At 53.4% G+C, this 25426-nt stretch overlaps 1 protein-coding gene across 1 annotated transcript in view; it reads left to right on the forward strand.

Annotated features, from left to right (window-relative positions):
- NTN1 (netrin 1) overlaps positions 1-25426 on the forward strand; it is a 113608-nt gene that overhangs the window by 51096 nt on the left and 37086 nt on the right. Inside the window, exons 2-3 of the mRNA XM_054222091.1 lie at positions 6775-6963; positions 24084-24233. Of these exons, the coding sequence (XP_054078066.1) occupies positions 6775-6963; positions 24084-24233 (339 nt within the window). The remainder of the gene's footprint in view (positions 1-6774; positions 6964-24083; positions 24234-25426) is intronic.

The raw sequence follows: 25426 nt of genomic DNA on the forward strand, positions 1-25426 counted from the left end.
GGGCTGCCCAAAACACCTTTAACCCCAGGAGTGGGGGGTGTCTCTGGCATGCATCAGCAAGGATTGGGCTTTCCTTCCCCCACCAGCAGAGCACGCTTGTTTTTGCTGCTAGCCGAGTTTGTGGCTCCGGTTTCGTGGGTGATGCCAGCCATAGCTACATATTTTGTGGTGCGTCCACACACTTTCCTCCGTCTTTTTGCTCCGACTGTCAGGAAAACCTGGGGCCTGGTGCAGACCCTGTGTCTCCTCTTCGCAGCCGCAACACGCCGATGGATTTCCCCTCCGGTGGATTAGCTCGAGCAAACCCAACCAATTTCCGATCCTCCTCCTTACTCAGACTTAACAGCACACGCAAATGAATTTTCCCGAGAAAATGTTTTTGTTCAGTGTCGGCCAACTGGGTCTGTGGTGGGTGGCACGGAGCCACGCGGGAGGGTGCGGGGCTGCCTGCCTGGCGAGCAGAGCTGGATCCGGCCACTCGGTCCTGATGGCTCCAAGCTCCCGGGGCCACGTGCGGTGGCCATACAGTGCAGGACTTCACTGCCGCCACGGTCGGTGTTCATCCATGCTTTGCCATTTTGCTGCAGCAAGCATGGACAGAAACCCCCTCCCCAGCACGGGCAGCATCCATGCCCCCCAGGAGACATCTCTGCAGGGTCACACCACCCAGGATCAGCCCTGAAACTCAACACACCTCAGCCCATGCTGGACCAGAGGGCTCTGTTGGCTTGCAGATGTACAGGAGCTCGGCCGGCAGCTCCAGGTTCATGCCCGGCTGCTCCAAAATCTCAAACCAGCCAGCAGCAGGCTTGAAGGGACGCGATGCCGTAGGGGACCAGGGACAACCTCCCTCTGTCTCCATAGGGGCTTTCTCTTTACCTCCCAGTCCACCAAGCAGATAGGTCTCTGCTGGCTCTGTTTGCTCCATCTCCATTGTCCCCTCTGTTTGATTGAAGGGTGGCTGTTTCCTTGAGGAATAAGGTCCTGAAAAATTATATCCCTGAAGATATCTCCAGGGATCCCCTGGGAGCAAAGATGGGCACAGGCAGGGTGCCTCTCCTGTTGGCTGGGACGATGTACGTGAGGCTTACTCCTGTAGAAGAGAAATAATGGCACAGGCTGAGCTAGCAATTTTCTGGCAAAAAAACCCCAAACTTATCTGGGAAAAGGACAATTTTAAGGAGACTGAGACTATTCATGAATTCAAGTCAAATTTAGAGATTACTTTCAGCCCCTGGCTTCTTCTATCCTCCCCTTTCCCTTCCCCCCTCCCCCGAATTATTGTTTGCAAAAATTAAAACAAAATGTTTTGGGGTTTTCGTTTGTTTAAAAAGCAATTTGCATTTTGAAAATTGCCAAAATATAAGTTTTGGAAGGGTGGGGTCTTTTGAAAGGGCAGCATTGTCATTGCTGAATGAAAACCGCGGAGAGGAATGCGTCCTGGGAGACGCAGGGCGCTGGGACGCGGGGCCCGGGGGACGCGGCAGCAGCACAAAAGACCACAACCACAGCTCCCACCGCACCGCTCCAGCCCGCACCTCCCATCCATGTATCTCCTCTTGTTCTCCCAAATGGAAAAATCTGCCCGCCTTGACCTTCTTCGATGGAGTCATTTGGCCAAGTCGCTGTTTTTAATGCCGAGATGCTTCTGCTGTAGTTTCTTCACCCGGCGCCAAACCACAGCTTTCCTCTTTTCCGCTCCGACCTTCTCCAGGTTTCTGAACATCTGCGTGTAAGTGATATCTGGTTATTCGTATCGGAGCCTGGCGGCCCAGGTAGAGACTGTTTGATGAAGCTCTGTACATCTGGGCGCAATAAAGCCAGCAACCAAAAGGCTTGTGAGGTCCTTGGCAAACTAAGAGAAAGAAGAGAGCAGGAGACAGCAGCACTGAGCTTAGTCGAGCAACTGGAGCCAAAACCTTTCATCGGAGAGGTCTCAGCATCTGGCACGTCTTTTGCCCGTAGCTGGGTCTGCGCTGGGTCTGCAGCCCGGGCAGGGGTGTCTTCTCCACAGGGTGGAAAGCAAGGCATGGGGAGCCTAGGTGATGCCAATACTGGGAGGTGATTTTTGTTACAGAGGGCGAAGGCGTTCATAGAAAGAAAAGATGGGTTGCTAAAGAGCCACTTACTGTGGCAGGGAAATTCAAACCAAGAAGCACTGGCTGGAAATTAAAGCCAGGCCAGTTCATGTTAGGAACGAGGCAAAATGCTTTAGCACAGCGGGGGATTAACCGTCGGGCCAAGGGAGAGGGTGGGCGGGAGCCGCGTTTCCTGAGCTTCTCTGTCCAGGGAAAATGCGGCCGGGCGAGCCGCACGCCCTGCCCATGGCACCCAGCCTCGGAGCTGGCATCCAAACCCATCGTGACCTGCTGCCGGGTCCCTGTGGGTCCTATCGGCCGGCTCACAGCCATCGCGGTGTGCCCGGGCATGGCCCCCACTCAGCATCCCCCGGCCCCTCGCTCCGCTTTTCTCCCAGGCTGTAGCACCAGCGTGATGGATCCCATCGTGACAAGTCCCAGCCTCGTCCCCAGCAAGGACTTTCTGACGCCTAGATGGGTCATTTATTGCATTGCCCTAATTCTTCCGTCCTTACGCGCTATTGTCAGGAAAAATTAGGATGGCTATTTTCCTTCAGTCAGACCAAGCCTCTCCCATTGGGCATCTGCAAACACATCAGGCTACAGATGGAACGGCCAGCTAGCCCTGGCTGGTGGCCAGCGGTGCGCAGCACTGGCCACTCAGGACCCAGGCACTCAGGGTGAACACAGGAGACAGTAATTTCAATTAAAACCACTCTTTTTGGGTCAGTTTGGCCCCTTTTTTCTGCACAAACAGGTGGAGCGGGAGGGGGTGGATGATGGAAAAGCAGCCATGCGCATGGGGTTGGGAGGTGACCGGTGCCCAGCGGATGTCCTCAGTGCCCTGGGAGTGCAGGTGGAAGGAGGGGACAGAGCCAAACATAAGCTGATGGAGACAAAAAAAGCTGAGAAGTCAGAGTGGAGAGGTGACCATTGGTCCCTGGCTGCTTGCGGGGCTTGCGGGGAGCTCGCAGCGGGGCCAAGCGCAGGGACGCTGGGCATGGAGAGGGGCTCGACCAGCCCACACCTTCTCCCAGCTCATTGACTCCCTCCTGGGAGGGCTCATACCCCGAGACTCACACAATCTTTATGCCGTTGGCTCTGGATGAGCACAGGGACAGCTGTTTTGGGGAGATCCTTCCAGCTCCTTGTGAGTCTCAGCTTCTTCCCTTCTCCAGACACTGGATTTTCCCATCCCTGGAAAATCAATGTCAAATTGATGCCGGGAGCAGGGCTGTGAGCAGCTATGCACACTCCGCTTATTCCTCCACGTTCCCGCGCAGCTCTGCCCTGGTGGGACCAGCTGAAATATTTGCAAAGATCTTGAGAAAATCCCAGGAGTTCTGCTTTCCTGGCTTTGCAAAAACATTTCTGCTTATCAAGCAACCCAAAGAAATGCGAAGATTTTTCACTCGCTCTTCGGGTGGGCTCAGCTTTGAATTTTAAAAAGGGATTTGTGAAATCTTGCAAAATACTCGAGTACCAAGTCCAGCTCTCCTAAAATACAAGTTTTAGGAGGAGGTGAGCTTTCATGCTCTTTGGAAAACACCATCTCTGCCAGATTCAAGGAAGAACTAGGTCTTCTGTGAGGCCCTGCCTTCATGTGAGGCCCTGGAGAAATGTCTCTTCATGTTGGTCAACAGGGACTAAATAAATCCTGGGGTTTGTAGCACCAAGAGCAGAGCTGCTGGTGAGCCTCAAGGGCTCTGAACGATGGAGGTGTGCCTCCGTGGTCACAGCAGGGCTGACAGACCCTTCGACTGAGGGACTTAAATCTCTTTTTCTTCTGCTTGAGCTGAATCCTGAGGCCGTGCCATTGACGCAGGTGTTGCCTTGATGGTTAGCTATGGCCCAGAGGACATCCTTCATGTTCCAGCCCTGCTGCATCTCTCAGCCGGTCCATGCCTGGGGGAAAGCTCTGCCCTCAGCCCTGTGCCTCCTGCACGCCCGGCAAAAGGGTTTTATCTCACCATCTCGGTCTGTAAAACCAGGATTGGGACTTTAAAAAGGCCACCTCCTTCCCAAAAACTTAGCTCATGTGTTCTGCGGGGCAAGAATCGCCTCTAATCCCCTGTTTGTGCGGTGCTCGCTGCGGCGGAGCCATCGTGCTGGCAGAAAAGGAGAATATCATCACTGAGCGGCTGCTGGGGGGCTCCTGGCGAAGCACAAAGTGCTCTTCTTCCCGAGATTAAGATGGAAGGGGAAAAACCTACAAGGGGGGACGGCGAAAGCAGCCGGTGCGTGCTCCCGTGCTTCTTTTAGATGCAAACAGGCTGTGTAAGTGCGCTCGCAGCGTCAGCAAACGTGTCTGCGGGAGATGTAAAAAGCAGCAACTCCCTCTGCGTGCGGGAGCTGGGTCTCCTTGATGGTTGTCTCCTGTTTTGGGAGGCGACAAAACGCGCCCGCAGGCCGGCGGGCTCATGCGAGGAGAGGCAAACCGCAGTGAAAAGCCGCGGCCCTGCTCCGGTGTCAGGAATCTCCCTTTCTCACGGCTGGCAAACCGCTCTCCGGCCGCTCTTCTCGCCATGAGCACGTTGGTGGCTGCTTCCTCTGCTCTGCCGGCGTCTGGTGGGGACGTGAGGTTGGGCCTCGCCACGTCGGCCAGAGGAATTCAGGTTGCGAAGCACGGAGGGAGCAGGCTCCATCCCGCTGGTCGGACGTGTCCGGGGGATTTTGCTCTCCCCTTGGCTTTCACGTCGTGGGTTCGCTGGGGATTGTTCCTGAGAAATAATCCGGAACTGCACTGTAATTTTCTGGGCTGAAATTTGATAATTAAGCAAATATAGCGTGTCTTTGTCTTGGGCAAGCACCATAAGGTAAACAGGAAGGAATGAGGGATTAAGATGTCTCTGCTCTAAAGGAAGGTGACAAGCCCAGAGCCGTGACACCTTCGTGCCGAGCCGAGAGGCCCAGCTGTGGGTTGGCATTGCACGGATGCATTGTTCGGGGGCTGAAGAGCAAATAAAAGCAAAGGGAAAAGAAAACAAGCTATAAAATTCTCGGCAAAGCACAGAGCCCCAGCAACTGCCTCTTGATGTTCCCGTGACAGCTCGGGGGAGAGGCAGGCGAGGGGTCGAGCTTTTGAAGTCCCGAAGTTGTCCTTTGCAAAGGCCCCCTGTTAAAATAGTCCCAGTGTTGACATTAGGCTGCATATGGTGGAGAAATTGGACATCTCCCGGCAGGTTCAGACACGGCACATGCAATCAAAGCAGAGGGGGACTTTTTTTTGGTATTTGGCTAACTGGGCATCAGGCCGACCCTGTCCCAGCGGCGGGGTGGGAGACGCGGGGGTGGAGGTGAGGTTTTATCGGCACGTTGAGGGCGCAGACCCCTAACAGAGCCTTCTGCTGCGGGTACCGAGGAAAGCCAGGGAAGAAGCTAGCTAGGAAGGTCTTGAAACGATATTTGGAGCTGAAACACATATATGTTGGGATTGGTGAGAGAGGGAATACTGGGAAGGTCGAGCAGGTGATGTTGGAAACCCCCTTTTCCCACCGGGGCAGACAGAGGGGGCTCCCGGGGTGTTGGGAAATGGGGGGGTTTCGCAGGGGTTTGTACGGAGCAGGAGCAGGGTATGAAGCACCGCAGCGGGAGAGCGGGGGAGAAGGGAGGGGAGCAGTGCTTGGACGGGACAAAGTGCTTGTGATAAAGCTGGAGGAGCAACCTGGGCGGGGGGGGCTGTCCATTGCCATTTCCTAAAGTTACGGTTTGAGAAAACCCATGACAATTTATTGTCATTTAGACAATTATTCTATCACCCGATGACCCCTCCCCACCCAGAAAGGGGAATTGGGGAAAGCAAGGAAACATGAGGGTTGAAATAGAAATAGATTTAATAGGATAAGACTAAATAATTAACAGATAATTAATAAAGAACCAGTATTAATCCCGATATACAAGAATTATACTCGGCGAATTGTATCAGTAGGAAGCCGTGCACTCCCAGCAGTGGACAGTGAATGTCGGACACTGCGAAGCACGGCTTGGGGAGGAAGGGAAGGGCTCAGGGCTCCGGCACCGGGGCAAGGAGCTTCTCTGGACCATCACCATCAAGGGAGAAAGAGACTACGCCACAAACTTTCTAGTTTATATTGAATGTGACGTTGGTGGTATGAAATAATCCTGTTGACCAGCCTGGGTCAAATGCCCAGGCCACGCTCCTCCTCATCCCTGCACCTGGCAAGGCTTGAAAACTCGGAGACCTTGAATCCCACATAGCCTAGCTGGCTATAAAGTAAATATTTTCACAAATTCAGACACTGGAATCTTCCAAAAGTGGAGTTTTCCCAAGCATTAGAAGAGAAAGTAGTCATGTGTCGCTCACCCCAGGACACCTAACCATGGATGTTCCCCCTGCCCTCGCAGCCCTGCCCACCCCAGGCTTTTAATTCACATGAAGTGTGGGGAGAGGCAAAAGGCAGATTCGTTGCATGTCACCATGTGAAACAAGGTCTCGGTGACCACAGCTTCCCCTCCGAGAAACTGGGCTCCCCACATAGCACCGGTCAAGGAGGGATGTGGGTTAGTAGTTGGCTTCCCATAGCCAGAGGTGCCACCAGAGCATCCCCTCTGGTGCCACCCCGGCTGTGGTGGGGCACCCAGGCAGGACCCTGCGGGTGCCCAGCCCCACGCAGAGGGTCTCCCCTGGGGTTGGCACCTCCAGATGCTGACGGTCTCGGCTCTTTGCCTCTCGCAGCCTGCAACTGCAACCTGCACGCCCGGCGCTGCCGCTTCAACATGGAGCTCTACAAGCTGTCGGGGCGCAAGAGCGGCGGCGTCTGCCTCAACTGCCGGCACAACACCGCGGGGCGGCACTGCCACTACTGCAAGGAGGGCTTCTACCGTGACCTCAGCAAGCCCATCTCCCACCGCAAGGCCTGCAAAGGTACCGGGCGGGGGGTGGGACGGCCGGGACCACACGGCTCCTTCTCCTCCGACCCCTTCTCCTGCTCCTGCTTCCACAGCTCTTGTTCTTCCCAAACTCCTCCTGCTCGTCCCTCTCCCAAAACCAACCCCTTGAAATGACTTTTCTTGCCCCCCATGTTCCCTGCCACCCCCTCTCCCCGGTTTCCCCATCCTCCTGGTAAGGATGAGTCTAAGGAAATATAAAACGTCCTCACTGCTGAGAATAACTTTACATTATTTCAGGTTTTATCACTTATAAATCGTGCTTCATCCGCTCCGATAGCCACAGCTAACTTGGCCGTCACGTACGTAAGAGCAGAGTTGCACAAAATCCCAAGTTCGGGGTTAGATGTAGCGGCTGTAGGTCCAAGCGCCCGTCTCCTGCTCCCCCCGTCCACCCTCGCCCCTGCGCTGCCGCGGCCACGGGCAGCGCTTCCCCCACCCACAAAACATCTCGCTCCTCGGGACGAGGAGAGAACAGGGGAACGGGGAACAATTTTATTTTGAGCTCAGCAAACGCAGTTTTCCGAGGTTTCCTCCTCTTCTGCAGTGGATGTGAAGGTGAGCAGGGCTCCAGCCGGGGCGGGAGCAGCAATACAAGCAAATCCCCCAAATTAAGTTTGGGGGGATTTTTTAATTTTTTAAGTTTTTTAACTCTCAGCTGTTTGCTGGAAGAGATACAAATCCTGAACCTGAGACCCAGCTAAAGGAACGAAGCATTCAAAAACCACCTTAGAAGATGCTGGGGTTTCCTGCAGAAAGCTTCAGCTCTTTTCTCTCTAAAGACTCGTTTCAACAAGAAACGGAAAGCTTTTTGGCCTGAGCTGGGTATTTTTGGCTGGAAAGCTTTGGGTCTTCAGCGTTTTTAATGAAAACGCTTCTTCATTTTTTTTATTTTTTTTTTATTTTTATTTTTTTTTTCCACTGAAAACAGACATTCTTTGCCAAAGCAGAAAAAGAAATCGCTTCTTTAGGCGGCCCTACTCCCCCTTTTTTCACCTTGTAAAAAACTATTTCAGTGAGACATTTTCGGCCCGCCCTGCGCCGGGGCCACTAACAAGCTACAGCTTCAGCCCCAGCACGGGCTGGTGGGATGGGAACCCAGTCCTTCGCTCTGGGGGAGGGAAGGAGCTGCTGTTTCGGGGTCCGAGGAGCCAGAAGGCAGAGGTACAGGGGGGGCTGAGCCATTTCCATGCCACCCCCAGCATCCCACATCCTGGCTGGACCCCCCCCCCCGCCCCCGACTCTGGCAGCGAGCCGCCCGCCATGCCTCACCCCCCCGGTCCCGAGCGGATCTGTGTCGTAATAAAGTTCATATTTCTGCTTTCACGGCCAGGTCGCAGCCCAAGTAAGAGCCCGTTAGGTTGAGGCAAACAAAGGGAAATTGTGAAGGCGTGGGCTCTCCTCGAGCGGGGACGGGCAGCGATGCCGGTGGGCATCCCTCACCCCTAGGGCAGCGGCGCTCACAGCCTTGTTCTTGTTTCCCTTCCTACTCCCCAGGAAGGATTTCGGGGTGCCGGGAAGGTGGAGTGAATTCCCACCCCTCTCCCAGCTCAGTTAACTCCTTCCCAGGGCTCTGGTTTATCCCGGCTGCCTCCCTGGCAGGGGGGCTCCTGGGACCGCGGTGGGATCTGGGGAGAGGAGTGCTCCTTCCCAGCCACGGGGTCACTCTGCATCCATAGGGATCCCAGTCCCCCCGGGAGCACGGAGCGGGGAGGGGATGCTCAGCTGAAAGGTAGGGTGGATCCCATCCCCTCTCCATCCCCAGCTTTTCCATCCCGGAAAACTGCAGTCCCTGCCCTGCGTTGGCAGCGATGTCCACGCTTAACCCTCTCTGTCCCATTGACCCCAGCATTTCCCAGGACCTTCCTCGCTCCGGCTTTTCCCAGCTCTCCCCCGACTCTCCTGCCCGCTGCCGTCCCCTGGCCCCTCGCTCTTGCAAACCTCTCCAGGGCCGGCAGCACCCTGGTCTTACCCAAAAAAGCACAGCCGGGTGGGGGGGTGGTACCTGCGGGTGGGAAACCTCAGAGCCAGGCCGTGCCTCAGTTTCCCCAGGCCAGCGCCCGGGGAGATGCGCGCTGGCCTCGGCGAGGCACTCCGCAATGTTTTAAGGCTGAATTTCCCAGTCGCCGGCTCATTCGCTCCATTAAACGCTCTTTGCAATTGTCCTTTTCTCATCCCCCTGCCTTCTCCAACCGCTCCTGCTCTTGAAATTCGAGATCGCCAAATTTAAATGCCTCTCTAACCCCCCACGGTTCGTAACAAAAATGCGGCTATTGGAGCTGAGAGATACAAAGGTATGTAATAAATATGCTGATGCATGAGCAGCTCCCCGACTCGCAGGCTATTAGCACAATTTCACAGTAGTTGGAATGGTTTATTGTCGGCGTAATCCATCGTCCTATACAAAGCGGGCGGAATGAAGTTTCCTACAGCAAAGGCATTCCTTTGAAAACTCGTTTTCCTCAGCTCTGTTTATGACACAGGGGATTTTATGTTCCCTCTATTTTTCTTCCCCGATTCAAGGACTGTTCTGAAACCCTTGCTGAAAACAGGCGTTTTTTTAAAAAAAAAACAAACCCTACCATCTAACAACTTCAGCCATTTCTCCATTGATAACAATATTAATCTATCATCTCACCAAGCCATCTGCCGAAGGGCAAAGCTATCCCGGAGTCTCATCCCAACGGAATGTGTTTAGAATTAAGGAATTAACCACCCTGTAGCATCTGCCATCTCCCTCACAACTGCCTCATCTCACCCAGCAGATTGTGTTTTCTCTCTAAGACTTGATTCTTTCAACCATCCCATTGCTCCGTTCATGTCCTACACCTAACATCTTTTAAAAAAAAAAAAAAAAGCATATAATAGATCTCTGGTGCCTGGGAGCCCACAGGGAGCTGCCAAGGAAGCACGCCGCATGCTCCACCACCCCGGCGAGGGCGCGGGAGCTCGGGCGAGCTGACGGCAAAGTTTCCATGAAGATTTTTGTATGAATTCAACTTCATTAATTCAGCCTAACAGACACATCCAGCTAAACTGCCTTTCCTCTCACTCGCCTTTCTCATCCCTCCCTCCATCCTACGCGGGCTGGGTTTACGGACCTCAATTCCTAACGCATCTAATGGCAGAAAAGTAGAGAGGCATGAGTGGCCCTGTTTTACAAGGTCGGGTTTGGTATTCAAGCAAAAATGTCTCGTTGCAGAAACGTTTGCACGACGTCTACTTTCTTTTTTTTTTTTTTTTTTTAACTTGGAGAAGAGGAAACTGCCACAAACTTTGGCATACAGGACAGCTGGGGAGGGGCTGTTTGCAAGGGCATGTAGCGACAGGACGAGGGGCAATGGTTTAAACTAGAGCAGGGCAGGTTTAGATCAGACATCAGGCAGAAGTTCTTTGCACTGAGGGTGGTGAGACACTGGCCCAGGTTGCCCAGAGGGGTGGGGGAGGCCCCATCCCTGGAGACATTCAAGGTCAGGCTGGATGAGGCTCTGAGCAACCTGATCCAGTTGAAGATGTCCCTGCTGACTGCAGGGGGGTTGGACTAGATGGCCTTGAGAGGTCCCTTCCAACCCAACACATCCTATGGCTCTGTGATTCTATGCACGTGCAAGGCTCAGGCAGCAAAAGGCGAGCAGAAAGCGGAGCAGGGCAGCGTCCTCCTGCCCAGGCAGAGGGCTGGCAAATAGCCAAACCTGTTTTAATTTTTAATTAGACGATTTTTTTTTTTTTTTATGGTCTGAAGTTGTCCTAGCAACACAGGTGAAGGCATAAGAAGTTGGGCTTTAAGGATGACTTTTCCCCTGGCGGTTAAAAGCGATGCAGCCGCCTGCCATCTTCCTTGCCTGTGCGTTTGCTTCCGGCTCATTTCTTGCAAAAATGATAAAAGCAAAAAAAAAAAAAAAAAAAAAAGAAAAAAGTTGTCAGTGATCAGAGATGCCTTGCTGCCGAGCCACGCAACAGGCGGAGCATGGCATGCAGGCTGGAGACCACATGCGAAGGAATCGATGACAGATGGAGCGGGGCTATTGCACGAAGCGGCAAGGCTGGGTGCGCGCCAGGCTGAGAGCCGCAGGGGGACGGCCACTGCTGCGGGGCGGTTGGCCAGGCAAGCCCAGGGACACCGGTCACTCAAGCAAGGGCTCGGGCTCCCCAGGCATTTTGAGGTCAGGCCACACAACCCACCTCTGCGCAGCCCCAAAGGAGACGCTGGGGCTGGAGGAGTCCGACGGCGGTGCTGGTCCTCCGCCGCGGGGGATGGCTGGGCTCATCCCAGCGAGCGCCGGATGCCCCTTGCTCTGGCAGATACATCAAACCCCTGGTCCCGTGTCACCCATTAGGTGCGAGGGCTGTCCCGAGAAACAGCAAAACCCCAGATATAAGAAATTCCGCGTGTTCATCTTTTAAAACTCAGAACAAAGGCGAATTGTTCCTCTTTTCTCACTGGTTTGTGTGAGAGCGTGAAGAGCTCCCAAAGCGCTGAAGCCCTGCTTCCCCTTCCTTCTGCTTTCCCTCTGCTCCAAATGGTGTTGCAAGTGAAATTCCACATCTGGGTCCTGCAAACCTCCGGCCGTTCCGCTCTGTCGTGGGCCGCCGTAAATCAGGGCCCTGGTGTTAGTTCTTTTGATTAAATTCACTCCTGATATTTGCCAGATTATTGGCACTAATGTAATTCTATTGGAACGGAGACTCCGCAGGATTTTATAGCCTGGCTGTAAAACAGCTCTGCACTTCGGGGAAAGGATTTACACACTTTTTGATGAAAAGATGACAAACGATACGTGTTATGAATGCACTTGTGCTGAGGCTGCCAGTGTAAACCCCTGGCGGAGGGGCAGGATTTGGCACCTGGAAGAGGTCACATTTATTAGGACTCAATGTTTTGGTAAAAAAATGGGATCGCCTGATCCCCCCGGCACCCCGCGCCCGTGCCGAGCCTGAGACTTTTCCATCTGCGTTGGAGGATTATTTAATGGCTTATGCCAAAAAAAAAATAAAAAACCAAACACTCCCAGCCTACCTGCCCGTCCTGGCTTGTACCTGCGAAGGCTCAAGACTTGGACATTTGCTTTTTTGGAGAGGGTTTGGGCTCAAGCAGAGAGAGGGTGAGTGCTGTCCCCATGGGCTCAGCCACCCGGCCTTGATTTCATGGGTGCAGATGCAGGTTTTCTTCTCACCCAGCTGCAGGCATTGAAGAGGGGGGACCACTAACGTAGCTGAACCCCTTTGGCTCCTTGCGCTGCCTGGAGAGGAGAGCAGAGCCCCCGGTGACAGGGACAGTGGGACGAGTCCCCCGTCTCTCTCCACTGACTATAGAGGGAGCTGCGTGACCAGCTTAGAGCAGGGAGCTCATTTCCAGGAGGCTGAAGCCAGGGGAGATGTAACCTCTTCTTGCTGCCTGGAGCCCCACTGAAAAGTTGGGATGCAGGAGGCAGCCAGCGTCAAACCCTAAAACCCACATTAGATGGCAGGGGTTGAGGACGGGCTCGCTGCCACCAGCGTACTGGCGTCCCACTGTTAGCGTCCCATGGGCCGTGTCCCAGTGTAGGACGGGAAGATCAGCCTGTCCATGGTGCCTCTCTGCAGCTTTCAGTTGTGGTCAGCATCTCTCCACCCTCGGAGACGTCCCCTGCCACCATGGTCCCCAGTCCACAGCTAGGTGGTGGGTAGGCAAGCTCCCAGACAGCACATCCCAAAGACATAGGGGTGGCCTGGCTGAAACCCCTAAACGAGGGCTCCCTGGGGCAACAGGAGCACCAGTGGTGGCTCCTGGCAGGGCTTCTGTCCCCGGCCTTTCCTTGTCTGCAGCAAGTACCAGCTCCCACAGGCTCCCTCCTGCCACTGCAGGGACACCACCCTTGGCGTCCACCTTAGGAGGAGGTGAAGTGCATCCAAAGAGAGATGCGCCTCTCCCCAGAGCAACCTCATTTTGATGCCCATCTGGTTTCACAAGGCAAAGTCCAAGGCAATACTTTCTATGAATTCCCATCAGGAAGCTGTCCTTAATTATCAAACTTCCTTCCCTTCCTTTTCTCTTTTTCTTCCTCTTGGAAGACCAACCAGAGCTACCGTTTAGATGAGAGATGAGCCAACTCATAGTGCCGGCAGGGCTTGGATCGGGTTCTTGTACCAAGACTCGGTCACCTTTGAGAAATCACATCACTGGAGAAAGTCCAGACTTTCCAGTCATTGATCTGCCAGACACAGACTTTATTTTCTCCATAGGGCATGCTCTTCCACTACTCTGAGAACAATTTTCTAGCTGTATTTCTACACTGCGTTTGTTAGTGGCTCTGCCTCAGTCACCCCCTTCCCCGAGGCCCCATAATTCTTCATATCGATATTATGCCAAGTGCTGAGCGCTGATTTATGGTTTCTACATCTCAGACTTGTCACCAACCACCCCCAGGCGCACGCAAACCACTTGGAGAAAGTTTATGGAAACGCAGCTTCGAGCTGTGCCGCGCACACGGGTCGCTGCGTGGAAGTGTCCTGGGGCTGAGTGCCACCAAGTGCCACCCCTTCCCTGGCACCTGCAGGAGCCAGGGCAGAGCTGAAAGCATCCCAAAGCCAAGAAGGGCCATGAGTATTACAGAAACTCTTAAACTGTTTTGAGTTTGTAGTGTGAAAACATGGAAAAGGAGTGATTTTTTTTTTCTTTAATGAAGACTCGAGCTCAAGGCAAGACGCCTACCTGACCATGCCAGCTTTTAACCATCCACGATTTTAATGACATATGAGCAGCTACGTCAAATTAAGCAGCTGCCTCTGTGCGAGCAGGAGCGGGAAGAGTTTGCTGCGGCGCAGCAGTGGAATATTCCTGTGGAAAACCCAGCGATTGAGACACTTTCTAATTGTTTCAAGCCAGATGGGGCTCCATGTGCCAGCCTTCCTCCTGCTCTCCCTTCCACGCCTGCCTTCCAGCTCCAAGGGCTTTCGAATTGAGTCTGATCGATGTGAGCCGTCAGCCAGGAGCAACCCAAATGCGGCGCACGGGGATGGTGCCGCGCACCCGGGGCACACGTTTAGGGACCACAGAGATCCCGTCCCAGTTGCACGTTTGTAGCAAACGGCAATCTGAAGGGGTCATACTTTTTACTCCTCTGTGTATCTGCCCCTGGAAGAGCTCCAGTACTGGGGCTGGTTCTCCATTTTGGTGCAATTTAACTGGGATGAGGGTAAAATCCTGCTGTTTGGTCTTCCCAGAAACTCATCGCTGACTTTCTCCTCTCTCTGGCTTATGATCAGGGCCACCTCCCACAGCACGGCAGCATTTAAATGGATATTTTCTTTCATTTCTAAAATAACTTTCAGATATTTTAGGCAGGTCTGGAATGGAAAAACCTGGATGCTCGGAGAGAGCACAGAGGGCTGGTAGGAGACCCCCCCTAGGGGCTGGCAAGCCACCAAGGGACATTGTTGTGGGCAAGGAGACTCTGCCACCCACATCCCAGATGAAGTCCACATGCCAGGGGGGGTCTCTGCTCTGCTACAGTCTCCAGAAGTTGGCTTAGAAGGTCATTTAAGAAGAAAATTAAATAAAAGAGAGGAAAAGAAGAAGAAAGCGAGAGAGGTTTGTCTGTGCCTGGTGATAACATCAGAGCAAAATCACCTCCATGCCAAAAATTTCCGTAAGATGCAGCTGTCTTCAAGCTCGAAGGAAGTCAGTAATTTCACATATTGCTCCCACCCGGGTGCATTTTGCTGCAGGATCTGAGTCCCCAGCAAGCCCAGACTGTGGGGGCCACTGGGCTGGCAGAGGCTGGGCACCCCAGCCCCAGTGCCCAGGGAGGGGGCTGCTCTCACCTGGGCCCCCCGTTCTCCTCCAAAAAGCCACATCGGCACCTCCAGAGCCCTTTTTGGCAAAGCTCCCCTTTCTTCTAGAAGCATATTTTGGACCTTGACGAATCGGTAGAGGCTAAGTCGCATTTAAAGGCAAATTTGAAACGGACCCAGTTTAGGGAAGGAGAGGTGTGGAAGGGGCTTTTGACGTATGTTCAAATGGGTCGGGAAGACACCTGGACATAAACAAAGCAGCATCTCGCCGGGCAGGGACCTGACCCACAGCACAAGTCCTGGAGCGTGGCTCTGCCATGTCCTCCTGGTGTCCCCAGCCCAGCCGAGAGCACCCGCTCCCGCGGGAGATGCGCCTGGGACCCCAGCAACACTGCGCTTCCACAGATGCTCTCCCACAAAAGCACCCACCGGTTGCTTCTTCCGCCCAAATGAGTAAAACCGGGACCCAAAGCACCGTCTCCCAGGAGAATGACACCAAGCGAGCTGGTTTGGAGATGCATCTCCGCTGCGATGGGAGGCCTTCATCACTTTTAGCGCGGGAGGGAGGAACAGCCCCGTGAATGGATGAGCTGAAGAATCATAGAACCATAGAACAGTTCGGGTTGGAAGGGACCTTAAAGATCATCTAGTTCCAACCCCCCCCCTGCCCTGGGCAGGGACACCTCCCACTAGACCAGAAGCACGCAAAGAACCTCCAGAACGGGTAAAAGCCGTGGCAGAAGCTGCCAGCGCTGCCTGGGGCTCACAGGGGTTGGGGTGAGATGCTTTGATGACTCCGGAGAACCAAGACGTGCGATGGAGGAGGCTCAGCCAAAGGTCTTCCGAAGGACCTTGAGCTCTCCACTGCAGCCTAAAAACCTTTCCCCCAGCCCCTCAGAGGGGAGACACAGCTCACGGCTGAGTCCCAAATCCAAGTCAGGCACTTGGATGATCCAGCTTATTAGGAAAATTTAGACAGTGTTGATTCCTGGGCAGGAGCTTTGCATATCTGAAAAATCACATCCTTGCGATGACGGTGCCTGAGAAGAGTTTTATTGGCTGAATTTGGGGCCGACCACCTTCAAAACTGCGGTTTGGGTTTGGTTTTTCAGCAGAAATACACCCATAAGCAATCCCGAAGGGCAGGTTTGGACTGTGGTTTTTCAGAAGTGGCAGGGTGCGACACAATAGAGGGGAATTTGCACCCTATTAAAAAAAAAAAAAAAAAAAAAGGCTAAACCCCAGCTCTCCATCACAAGTCTCAGACTAAGAACAGAAGTTGCTAAATTCATTTGCGCTGCCAGATCTTTGCACATCTCTGAGGCAGCGGAAAGAAAAGGAATAATTTGCCTTCTCCATAAATATTTTTTCAAACTGTTGAGATAATTTCCTGCTTCAGACCAGTTCTCGAGAGTGAAAAATGCTTCAGTCTCTCAGGTCCTGAACATTTTAACAAAGTCCAGTCGCGTTCGTCCCCGTGCCCTCTTCTGCTTTTGAGCGTACTAAAACGAAAAGGCTTTTTTCCTCATAGAAAAAAGATATATTTTCCAGTTCAAAGTGCATTTCTCGGAGCATCACAAGCCAGTGGCCTGGATTTGTGCCCCCGGAGCTCTCATTGCCGTTGTTTTGCGGGCACTTGGGGTATTAGGGAGGGGCTGTCCCCACTGTGGATGCTTTAGTGTCTGATAAGGGCTGTGCACACCGATGGGATCCCCCCCCAGCCCCGTCGCGCTTTTTTCGAGGGTTTCTCTCCCGTCTACCCAACTGCCTCATTTCATAGAGCTTGTGGCAACCTCATTATCTCGGAGACTTTCGCTACGCTGCCAGATTTGATTGAAATATTACCTAGTGGTAGAATACGCTTGTAGGAACCTCGTTTCCTCAGGAGCCAGGCTAAAAACGCATCAGGAGGAGAAAAAGTTTGCCTTTTTTTCCCCCCTCCCTCAATAAAAGTATTTTCCAACCCACTCTTTCTCATGCGGTGTCTCCCGTGAGAGCAGGTTGAGCCTTATTTTGCTTTAGAGCCGCGAGGACACCGTGCCCGGGGACTGTGCTCCGCTCGGCCGAGCCAGAGCTGCCCCCGGGGGTCTTTGACTTGTCATTTATTTGATGGAAAAATAAAAGGGGTGACATCCTGCATGACAAATCCCAGGTCCTGCTTCATCCCTGGGTTGTCTCAGCATCCCCACCACTCTCCCTGCCGGCTTCTCCGGCTCCGCTGCGATCACCTGAAAGGTGGAACTCCGAAACGACGGGGGGGATTTTTTAACGTTTTTTTTTAACAAGAGGATTTTCGAGCATTTTGGAAAGTGCTGCCATAATTGTCTTATTGTCTGTATCGCTAATGCCTGCCCGTAGTGCGCCTGCCCAAAAAGTGGATTTATTACCGCGGTTCAAAGCCCCCTCCGGATTAGCGGCGACTCTTGCTCAGTGGAGGCTTTGTGGGTCCCGTCTCTCACTTGTTACGGAGAAGACAAAGACAAGGTCTAATCTGTGAAATTTGGCCCAAACCACAGGGCGCCAAAGCCCTTGGCTTCCCCGAGTGCCAGTTCAGGAGGAAGAAATGGGAGAGCCCTGAGAAGCGGCGCAGGAGGAGGGACACTGTGAAACGCCAAGAGATTATTTGGCTTTGCCTGATAAAAGGGGGAATTCATTTTCTGCTGGCAAGGAACCTCTAAATCTGCAGGAGAATGTGCTGAGGGACATTGTGCGTGAACATGATCCTTTGGAGAACTAAATCCAGCTCACAATATCGCCAACAAGCTGACGATCTCATTGCAAAGCAGTTAACAGTTAATATTTAAAGCCATTATTAGTATTCAGAGTTAACACAGAGACGTTTCAATCTCTGCTTCTGGTTAGCAAACTAGCTGAGGCCGGACTGGGTGGGTACATACTAAATACCACAGTTTCTCTTCCCCGTGACGTAAATCTGTGGGATTTGCAGGAAGTGCCTCCCGTGGTGGAGATGCTCTGCCGTTCAATATGGTCTCGCCCATCCCCGCGGGATCCTGTCCCCACGGCCAGCAGAAACTGCTCAGGTGCACAGATAGCGGGTCAGAACTCTCCTCGCCCGTGGACAAATAAGCAGGGTAGGTCTCCAAAGGAAGGAGAACGCTTGGTTTTGACTGGGTTCTCCGAAGACGGGAGCCAAAGCAAACCTGCTGAAAACAAGCCTGCCCAGGTCACGGTCTTTGGGCCAACTCCGAGGCGGGGGTCACCTTGGAGTTGGATTACAGCCGCGGGGGACAAGTGGGCTGACCCCAGGAGTTTCCCACACCCTGCGTTCCCCAGCCAGATGTGTTCACTGGAACCAGGATTTATAGTACCCGAGTCGCCAAAGTTAGTGGAACAGGCAAAAAATAACCAAAACTACAAAATTTTGCCTAAAAGTCCTAACACCTGAACCATACTAAAAAGTAAGACTAAGTGAAAGACGCTCACCGCATCAGGACGGCACAGGCTGCCTTGTGGAAGCAACAGGCAAATTTGAAGGGAGCCGTTTTGACATTTGGCTCTTTCAAACACCGTCGGAATCAAAGCGGCTACACACCGAGCTCGGGTTTGGGGCGTTTTTTTTCCAGTAGAAAGCTTCTGTAGCTGCATTTTTTACTCTGGTTGGAGTCGTCGGAGGAAAGAAGGAAAGCAACCAAAGGGAGGCCATTTTGGCCACGATTCTGGAAAAGCATTTAAACACACGGTTAAATAGAAACGCGTACCTAAGGCACCTTGGCTACGTGGGACTTACTTAAATTCGTACTTAAAACTGAGCGTGATTCCTGAAGAAGGTTCTTTCTTCAGGAACCTTCATCAACGACTATTGCAAATTAAGGTGTTTTTTTTCCAGCTTAACGCATCGTTATTTTACACCTTAGCGCATGGCGTAAAGTAACGCAGTCGCGCTTTGGGCTTTTAAATCTGGAAGTCCCGCGACCTACGTCGTCACAGCGGGTGCAGTGGGACGAGAGGAGATCTGGACACCCCCTGAAATCAAGCTTTTTTCTGTTGCTCAGTCAAATGGCTTTTTCGGCGTTCTGAAAAACCTCCCAAAGAAACGGCCTCCCCGAAAACAGGAAGACGCTAATTCGCCAAAAATGCAGGTCCTTTCAGGTACCTTCTCAAAACCCGTCACACTTGAAGAGAGCTAAACCTGGAGATTTATCCCTCTGTTTACCTTTCAACACACGTGTGTTGCGGGGGAAGATTAGCAGCTGGGAATGCCTCCGACCGAAATTCAGGGGTGGAAAAATATTCGCATTTTTGTCATGCTATTTGTCAACCGTCCGTGGGCCGGAGACATCCTAGCAAGTTCCACCACTTTTCCGGGGCGTTTTTGCATCCTTTCGTGCGTGGTCCTAAGATTTGCTTTCAGGTATTTTTTTTTTTTTTTTTGGGTCCCAAAGGGGCCAAAAATCGCGGCCTAAGCGCAGAAATGCAGCGCTGCCTGTGCTCGAGCGGCCCCGGCGGATTCGTGCATAGAAGAGTGGCTTGTCTTGGAAGCTTCAGACAGAGATATAAAACTCTATGACGGACAGTTTTGCAATAGCATGCCCCCAGGGGAAATCTCTTCCTAACTGCAGGCAGTTAGTAGCTGGCTTGGAGCGCTTATATCCGTATATATATTAATCCCAGCTAATGTAACTACAGATGTTCTCATTCATAGCCCTATCTAATCCTGTTGGGCTTTTGCCATGGTGTCTCGTAGCATGAGTTCTACGAGTTAATTACGTGCAGTGCAAAGAAGCGTTTCCTTTTATCGTTGAAAAAGGTTGCCTTTTAAATGCCTTGAATGTCCCTTTGTCCCCGTATTTTAAGGACCAGTGAAGAGGAGCACCTGTCTGACCTTCCCGGTGCTGCGCGGTACTTGGCACCCCTCCATCGTCTCTTGGCAGGGCCTTTCTAATCTTTTCCGTCGCCCTCAGATGGGTGCCTCTCCACGTCTTTCACTCCGGTTTCCCAGCTGAGGACGTCCTATTGATTTCGATGGTGTCATGATATTATATTCAGCGCTGCTCTCTACCCCTTTCATAATACAACCTGCTATCTTGGTGCTCTTCTGAGCTCCGTTGCAATCAGCCAGATGTTTCATTGACTCCTAGATCTTTTCCTGGAGTGGTTGCGGTTAATTGGGACCCTTCAGCGTGTATGAGCCATCCCGGTCCCTCCTTCCAGTCACGCATCCTTCTGCGCACTGCTTTTCGTCTGCTACCCCCTCTCCCAGTTTGGGTCGGGCTCGCAGAAGACCTACATGGTCTCCTTACGTCTGGACCAGCCAAGTGGTCACCTATGTCACCGTTCGCTCCCTGCTTTCCAGGTCATGGTTATTATAAAAGAATAAATCAGGTTTTAGGGGCAGAGGCGCCCCCATTGCTACCCTCATTCCCCATTAAAATCTCCCCATATATTCCTGCTCCTTGTGTTCTCCTCCACAGCCAGCTTTTTCAGCAGGAAAAAAACTTCATTTTTTCACTAGTAATTCCTGGTCATCTCTGCCACGGATACTCATCCAAGATTTTTCTTAAAGGCTTGCTGAAGGAACGAAATCCTCCCAGTTATTTCCCTTCCCCCCCGGCGCTGTGTGAACCAACGGACTAAAGACACGCCGTGTTCTTGCATCAACATCTTTCCTGTTTTGCCCCTCTCGCGTCTCTCTCGCTACGCCATTGCATCCTCCTCTCTGGGATGATCTTTTAAGCGAGGCAAGAGGATGCAGGTGATGAATCATCTGTTATTCCCCTTATTATCCCTAACGATGTCCCAGGCACCCTCCTTTCCTGATGAGGGAGGTTTTCTCATCTCCGGCACCCCGTGGTCTCTGCTCTGCCCAGTGCAGGGGGCTGCTGGTGTTCTGCATCGCAGTGGGTGACAGACAAACGCTTGCACCCAGGGAAGTCCGGGCATGCAAAAGTGTTTTGTGAATCAAAAGGTCCCTAATCAGAAAGGCAGCGAGGGTGCCAAAGGGGTGTTTGCACAATCACACCCCCGCTGCGACTCCAGTGCAGACTCTTTCCTCAATTCGGGGTTACAACCCAAAAGAATTTGAACTGTACTGGAAAAAATCAGCGTTAACCGCCAGCAGCCCAGCTACTCCATGGCCGGGGAAGGAGAAGAGCCCGTAATCACTGGCTGCGAGTGTTTGCACTGGCCAGGGAACTGCAAATTGCCTTTAATTGCTCCTAATTGCTGGCACTGGTTCAGTTCCTGCGGGACAGGGACATCAAATGTACATCTGCAGACACTGCTTAGACCACCTCCTGCCTCCCCGCGCCAGAAGGGCTGAGATGCTGCTGATTCGGAGAGTTTTCTGGAAGACAGAGAAGTCAAAGTGGGGTCAGGCGTTCAAGGAGCCGGACTCTGCCCATGGCCATCATCCCGGACCCGCAGGGTGCTGCGCTGACACGGGGAGCTGGGGACCAGCGGCAGGAGGCACATCCCTACACCCAGGGAGGATTTACCCCACGGCGTGCCGGAGGGAGCGATCAGTGATCACCTGGGGGTTTCTCCTGGTGAGGTGCTGGACCAAGCGCTGGTGATTCCCAGCTCCTCCGCCACTGGTCTACTCCGTAACCTTGGGCACATCATGCGTGCCCATGGGGACACGGCTAACACCGGTGCTGTGGAGCCCTCCCGGGAGCCCGGCCTGGGGCGAGAGCGGAGAACCTCAGACAGATACGGCTGTAAAAATAACCCCGGCAGCTTTGGACGAGCTGTGCCGAGGCATTACCTCATGAGGGAAGGAAGCAGCAGCAGCAGCAGCAGCAGCAGCAGCGTCGCTATTTATTTATGCGGTGTCCAAAAGAGCGCTCTGTGCTCTGCAGCCCGGCCTCCAAGAGCCTGATTCTGTAAATCTTACTCATCACCAAGGCTTTTTTTTTTCCTTTTTTCCCCTCTTTTTTTTTTTTTTCCCTCCCCCTCCCCGCCCCAACTCTCTCGTCCAAGCGGTCCCACTGAAATCGGTGCAATCCGCGCACGTCGGGGAGGATTACTCACAGGATGGGGGTTTGCAGGCGATGCCTGAAACCAGCACACGCAGCCCCAGAGGGGACGCCTGAAACATGAGGCGTGTTCCTCCCCATCCTCCTGCCCTTTGCCTCTTCTTGTGTAACCCTTCCCTCGTTCGCTTATTTTCCTATTAACTCCTGCCTCTCTGCTCTTTTTTAACCCTCTTCCTTCTTCAGGCTCTTGCTTAATGTATTTTTCCTTCCACTCCCCCAGCGCTACTGGCGGGGGGGGGGGAGATATTGGAATATTGGTGATATTCGTCACCGGCCACACTGATTTAATGTTAAAGCTTTTCCAAGCGAAACTGGGTTCGACAGAAAAGCAAGTTTCCCGCGACAGGCAGGTTTGCAAGCGGCTGATTCCCAGAGGCAGCTCGAGGCGGGGGGGGAGAATAGGACTTTTGAGCAAAACCCCCAAATCAGAAGTGTTAGGGAAGGAGAAGAAAAGAAGCAATAGCTTTGTTGTTGGGTTTCGTTTTTTTTCCCCTCCCATGTGAAAAAAACGTCAGGTTTCGGCAAGGCTCTGTCTCTTCCCATCCAGCACTGGTGGAGCTGGGAGGTGGCAGGTTTTGCTTGAGCTCCGGGGTGGGATACCCCGTGCGGGGACAAGGGGACATCCCAGCACTGCGGGGTTCCAGGCACCATCCAAATCCCGCTGGGAGGGGGACCAGCCTGGGACCTGCTGCCCAGTAACCACTAAGGTCAAACTGGGGGCTGCCGGTGCAGGGAGCAGGAGCAGGATGGTGCTGGGGCGGGTTGGAGGGAGGCTTCAGCCAAACACCAAAACTTGGACGCCCAACAGAAATGAATGCAGGATGTGATCTGCCGTCCCCAAATGAGGTGGATTTAGGGTGTCTCAGAGCCAGGGGGTTGCAAGACAAACCAAGAAGCATCGTAGGGTCCAGCACAAACCCTCATGGGAGTGATACGCTCAGTTTGGGGGATCTGGGGCTATTTGAAAGCCAAGCCGAGCCACTGGAGCCCGTAGAGACACTCGTGCTGGTCCTGACCCACAAACAGCTTTTGGGCTGTGGGGCAGGTTTTCCCCCAAACCCTCTTTCTGGCAGGCAGCTCCCCCGAGGGGCAGGAGGAGAGCAGGATCCGTGCTCCCCAGGGAGGGTTTGGGCTGGCTCCTTCCCGAGGATGCTGCCCAAGAAAAGGAAAGAAGGAAAGCTTTCCTGCCTTTCCCTGCCACCGCTCAGCAGGGGCAGACCGCAGTCTGGCACGGCGCTTGCAGCTCTTAGAAATCAGGGCTGTTAACAAATGTGCGAGGCCATAATCCTTTTGGAGCAGGGATGATAACAAGCCCCAATGCTTTTTTTTTTTTTTTTGGCCTTTTTTTTTTTTTTTTTTAACAAACAGCTGCGCCGGTAAGTCCCACTGTGGGAAATGAGATGGTGAATGGTTTCAAGTGCAGTATTTACATCCCCTGCCAAACCCTTCACATCTGCCCAGCTCTGCCGTCAAGCCTCCATCCATCTGGCCGGGAACAGCAGGTCCTCCAGCGCCTGCATCCCACAAGGGCATTTCCTTCCTGCGCCCGCCCTGTGGTGCCAGCTGCCAGGGATGCTGCTCAGCGGGGAAGGGCTGGAGCGAAAGCCCTGAAAGGAGGGTGTTGGGGTTGTGTTTGGTTTGTGGGTTTGGTTTTTTTTTTTCCTGTAGTGTACGTGAAATGAATTCCCAACGTCTCTGAAAGCAATAGCTTCCTGCCTGAAAGGGTGATGAAATGCTCCTTGATGTTTTTTTACCTCTTCCTTACAGCCCCCCCGGCTGCTCCAGGGAGGGTTGAGGCCGGCTGGGGTGGGGGCAGCGGGTGCTGCAGCTCCCGGAGTCTCTCCGGCGGCGCTGCCTTTCCTGCTCCCCTCCACTTCAAATCCTGCCAAACCCTTCCTTGACCGCAGCGTCTGTGGGGTGAGGTGGTTGCAGTGCCCGAGGGGTGGGTGTCCTCGGGCAGGGTCTCGGACACCCCGCGCTGCCTCCCTGGCTCTGCAGAGCAAAGAGAACTCATCACCCTGGGCGGCGGGGGATGTCCTGGCCGAGCTTCCATCCCCACAGCGGGACCGGCTGTGGCTGGGCCATCCCCTTTCCGCTGCTATCCCCTCTGCACCCAAGCGACGGCCGTGTCCACCCCCTCTGCCACCTCTGTTTCAGGTCAGTGTGGCCGCTGGCTGGACCGGACGTTTGCCGGAGGTCCAGCTGCCGAGAAGGTGGAGCCGTGCCGCGAGAGTGCAGGCAGCTCACCCCGCTCCCCGCCGATGCCAAAACACCGCTTGTGCCTGCTCCCCTCTCTCCCTGACCTTCTTCTTATGTGTTCCCCCCACAGAGTGCGATTGCCATCCCGTGGGCGCCGCCGGCCAAACCTGTAACCAAACCACAGGCCAATGTCCCTGTAAAGACGGCGTCACCGGCATCACGTGCAATCGATGCGCCAAAGGCTACCAGCAAAGTCGGTCTCCCATTGCCCCCTGCATAAGTAGGTGGATCGCTCTTTTGATGTCTGTAGATTAGAGATATTAACCTTTATAAACCCCTAGGAGCCGCTGCTCAGTTTGGGCGGCTACTAACCCCACTGCATACATGCCAACGGGCAGTGCTCGGGCGCCGGAGCTGCCTGGGTGCCCCTGCCGGCCGTGCTGCCGGCAGTAGGACACATACTCCAAAATTCACCCCTAGCTTCCTCATCTGCTGTGTTGGGTAGGTTGTGTGAGTGCATCTACAGCCCAATTTGTGGGTAATTGGATTTTGGTCCAAAGAGCCAAGGTGCCGCAAGAGCACATTTGCTTTGGGGTACCACATCACAGAACCACAGACTGGCCGGGGTTGGAAGGGACCTCTGGAGATCACCCAGTCCAACCCCCTGCCAGAGCAGGTTCATCAGGTCTGGATGCTGAAGCAAATCAATACAAATAGAATTTTTCTCTCCAAAATCAGGCTGTGCTGCTCTGGCACGGGGCTCAAATCAGAGGTTTGATGGAGTAACAGTAACTCCATCACGGTAACGCAGCCAATAGCACCTGCATTGCTAAAGGGGATCTTACGCTCACACAACCCACCATGGGCTGGGTTACCCCTTTGCTTCCTTGGGTTTGCGTTTTAGTTTGCCTTCCCAAGGCTGCCCTCATCCTCTGCTCTTAAAACAACAGCAGCAGGAACCAGGTACAGCTCCCGGAGTCTCTCCCGTGCAGGATTTCCTCTGCAAACATCCCCGTCCCCGCTCCATCCCTGCTGAGCACCCGCTGCCCTTCGGCTTCCCTCCGCCGCCTGTTGGGTTGGCTGCTCTTGGCTCATTCAGCAGCTCCTGCACCTTGTGAGAGACATCTCCGCCCGCCCTAATGAAACGAAGCATCAAAATTAGGGTGGCTGGGCCAGGCTGGGAAAGAGGGGCTGCTCCCCCAGAGTCTGGCTCCCTGTAGCTAAAAGGAGCAGGAAAAAAAAAAAAAAAAAAAAACAATGGGAAAAGAAAAGTGAAGGTTGAAAGAATCAAGTCTTTGTCAGGAACCCACAGTCTGCTCCTGCACTGGTCCCTCGCAGCATCTGCCTCTCAGGATGGCCATTGCCACATTACGGGTCAGATACCCTTTCTCCACCTTCTCCTGCTGAAGAAAACACATACATTCCAGGGTGGTTTTTGGTCACTTGAGATTCATTCTTCCCCGTGTCGCAATG

This window comes from Rissa tridactyla, chromosome 15 (assembly GCF_028500815.1).
Source record: "Rissa tridactyla isolate bRisTri1 chromosome 15, bRisTri1.patW.cur.20221130, whole genome shotgun sequence".
Classification (NCBI taxonomy): Eukaryota; Metazoa; Chordata; class Aves; order Charadriiformes; family Laridae; genus Rissa; species Rissa tridactyla.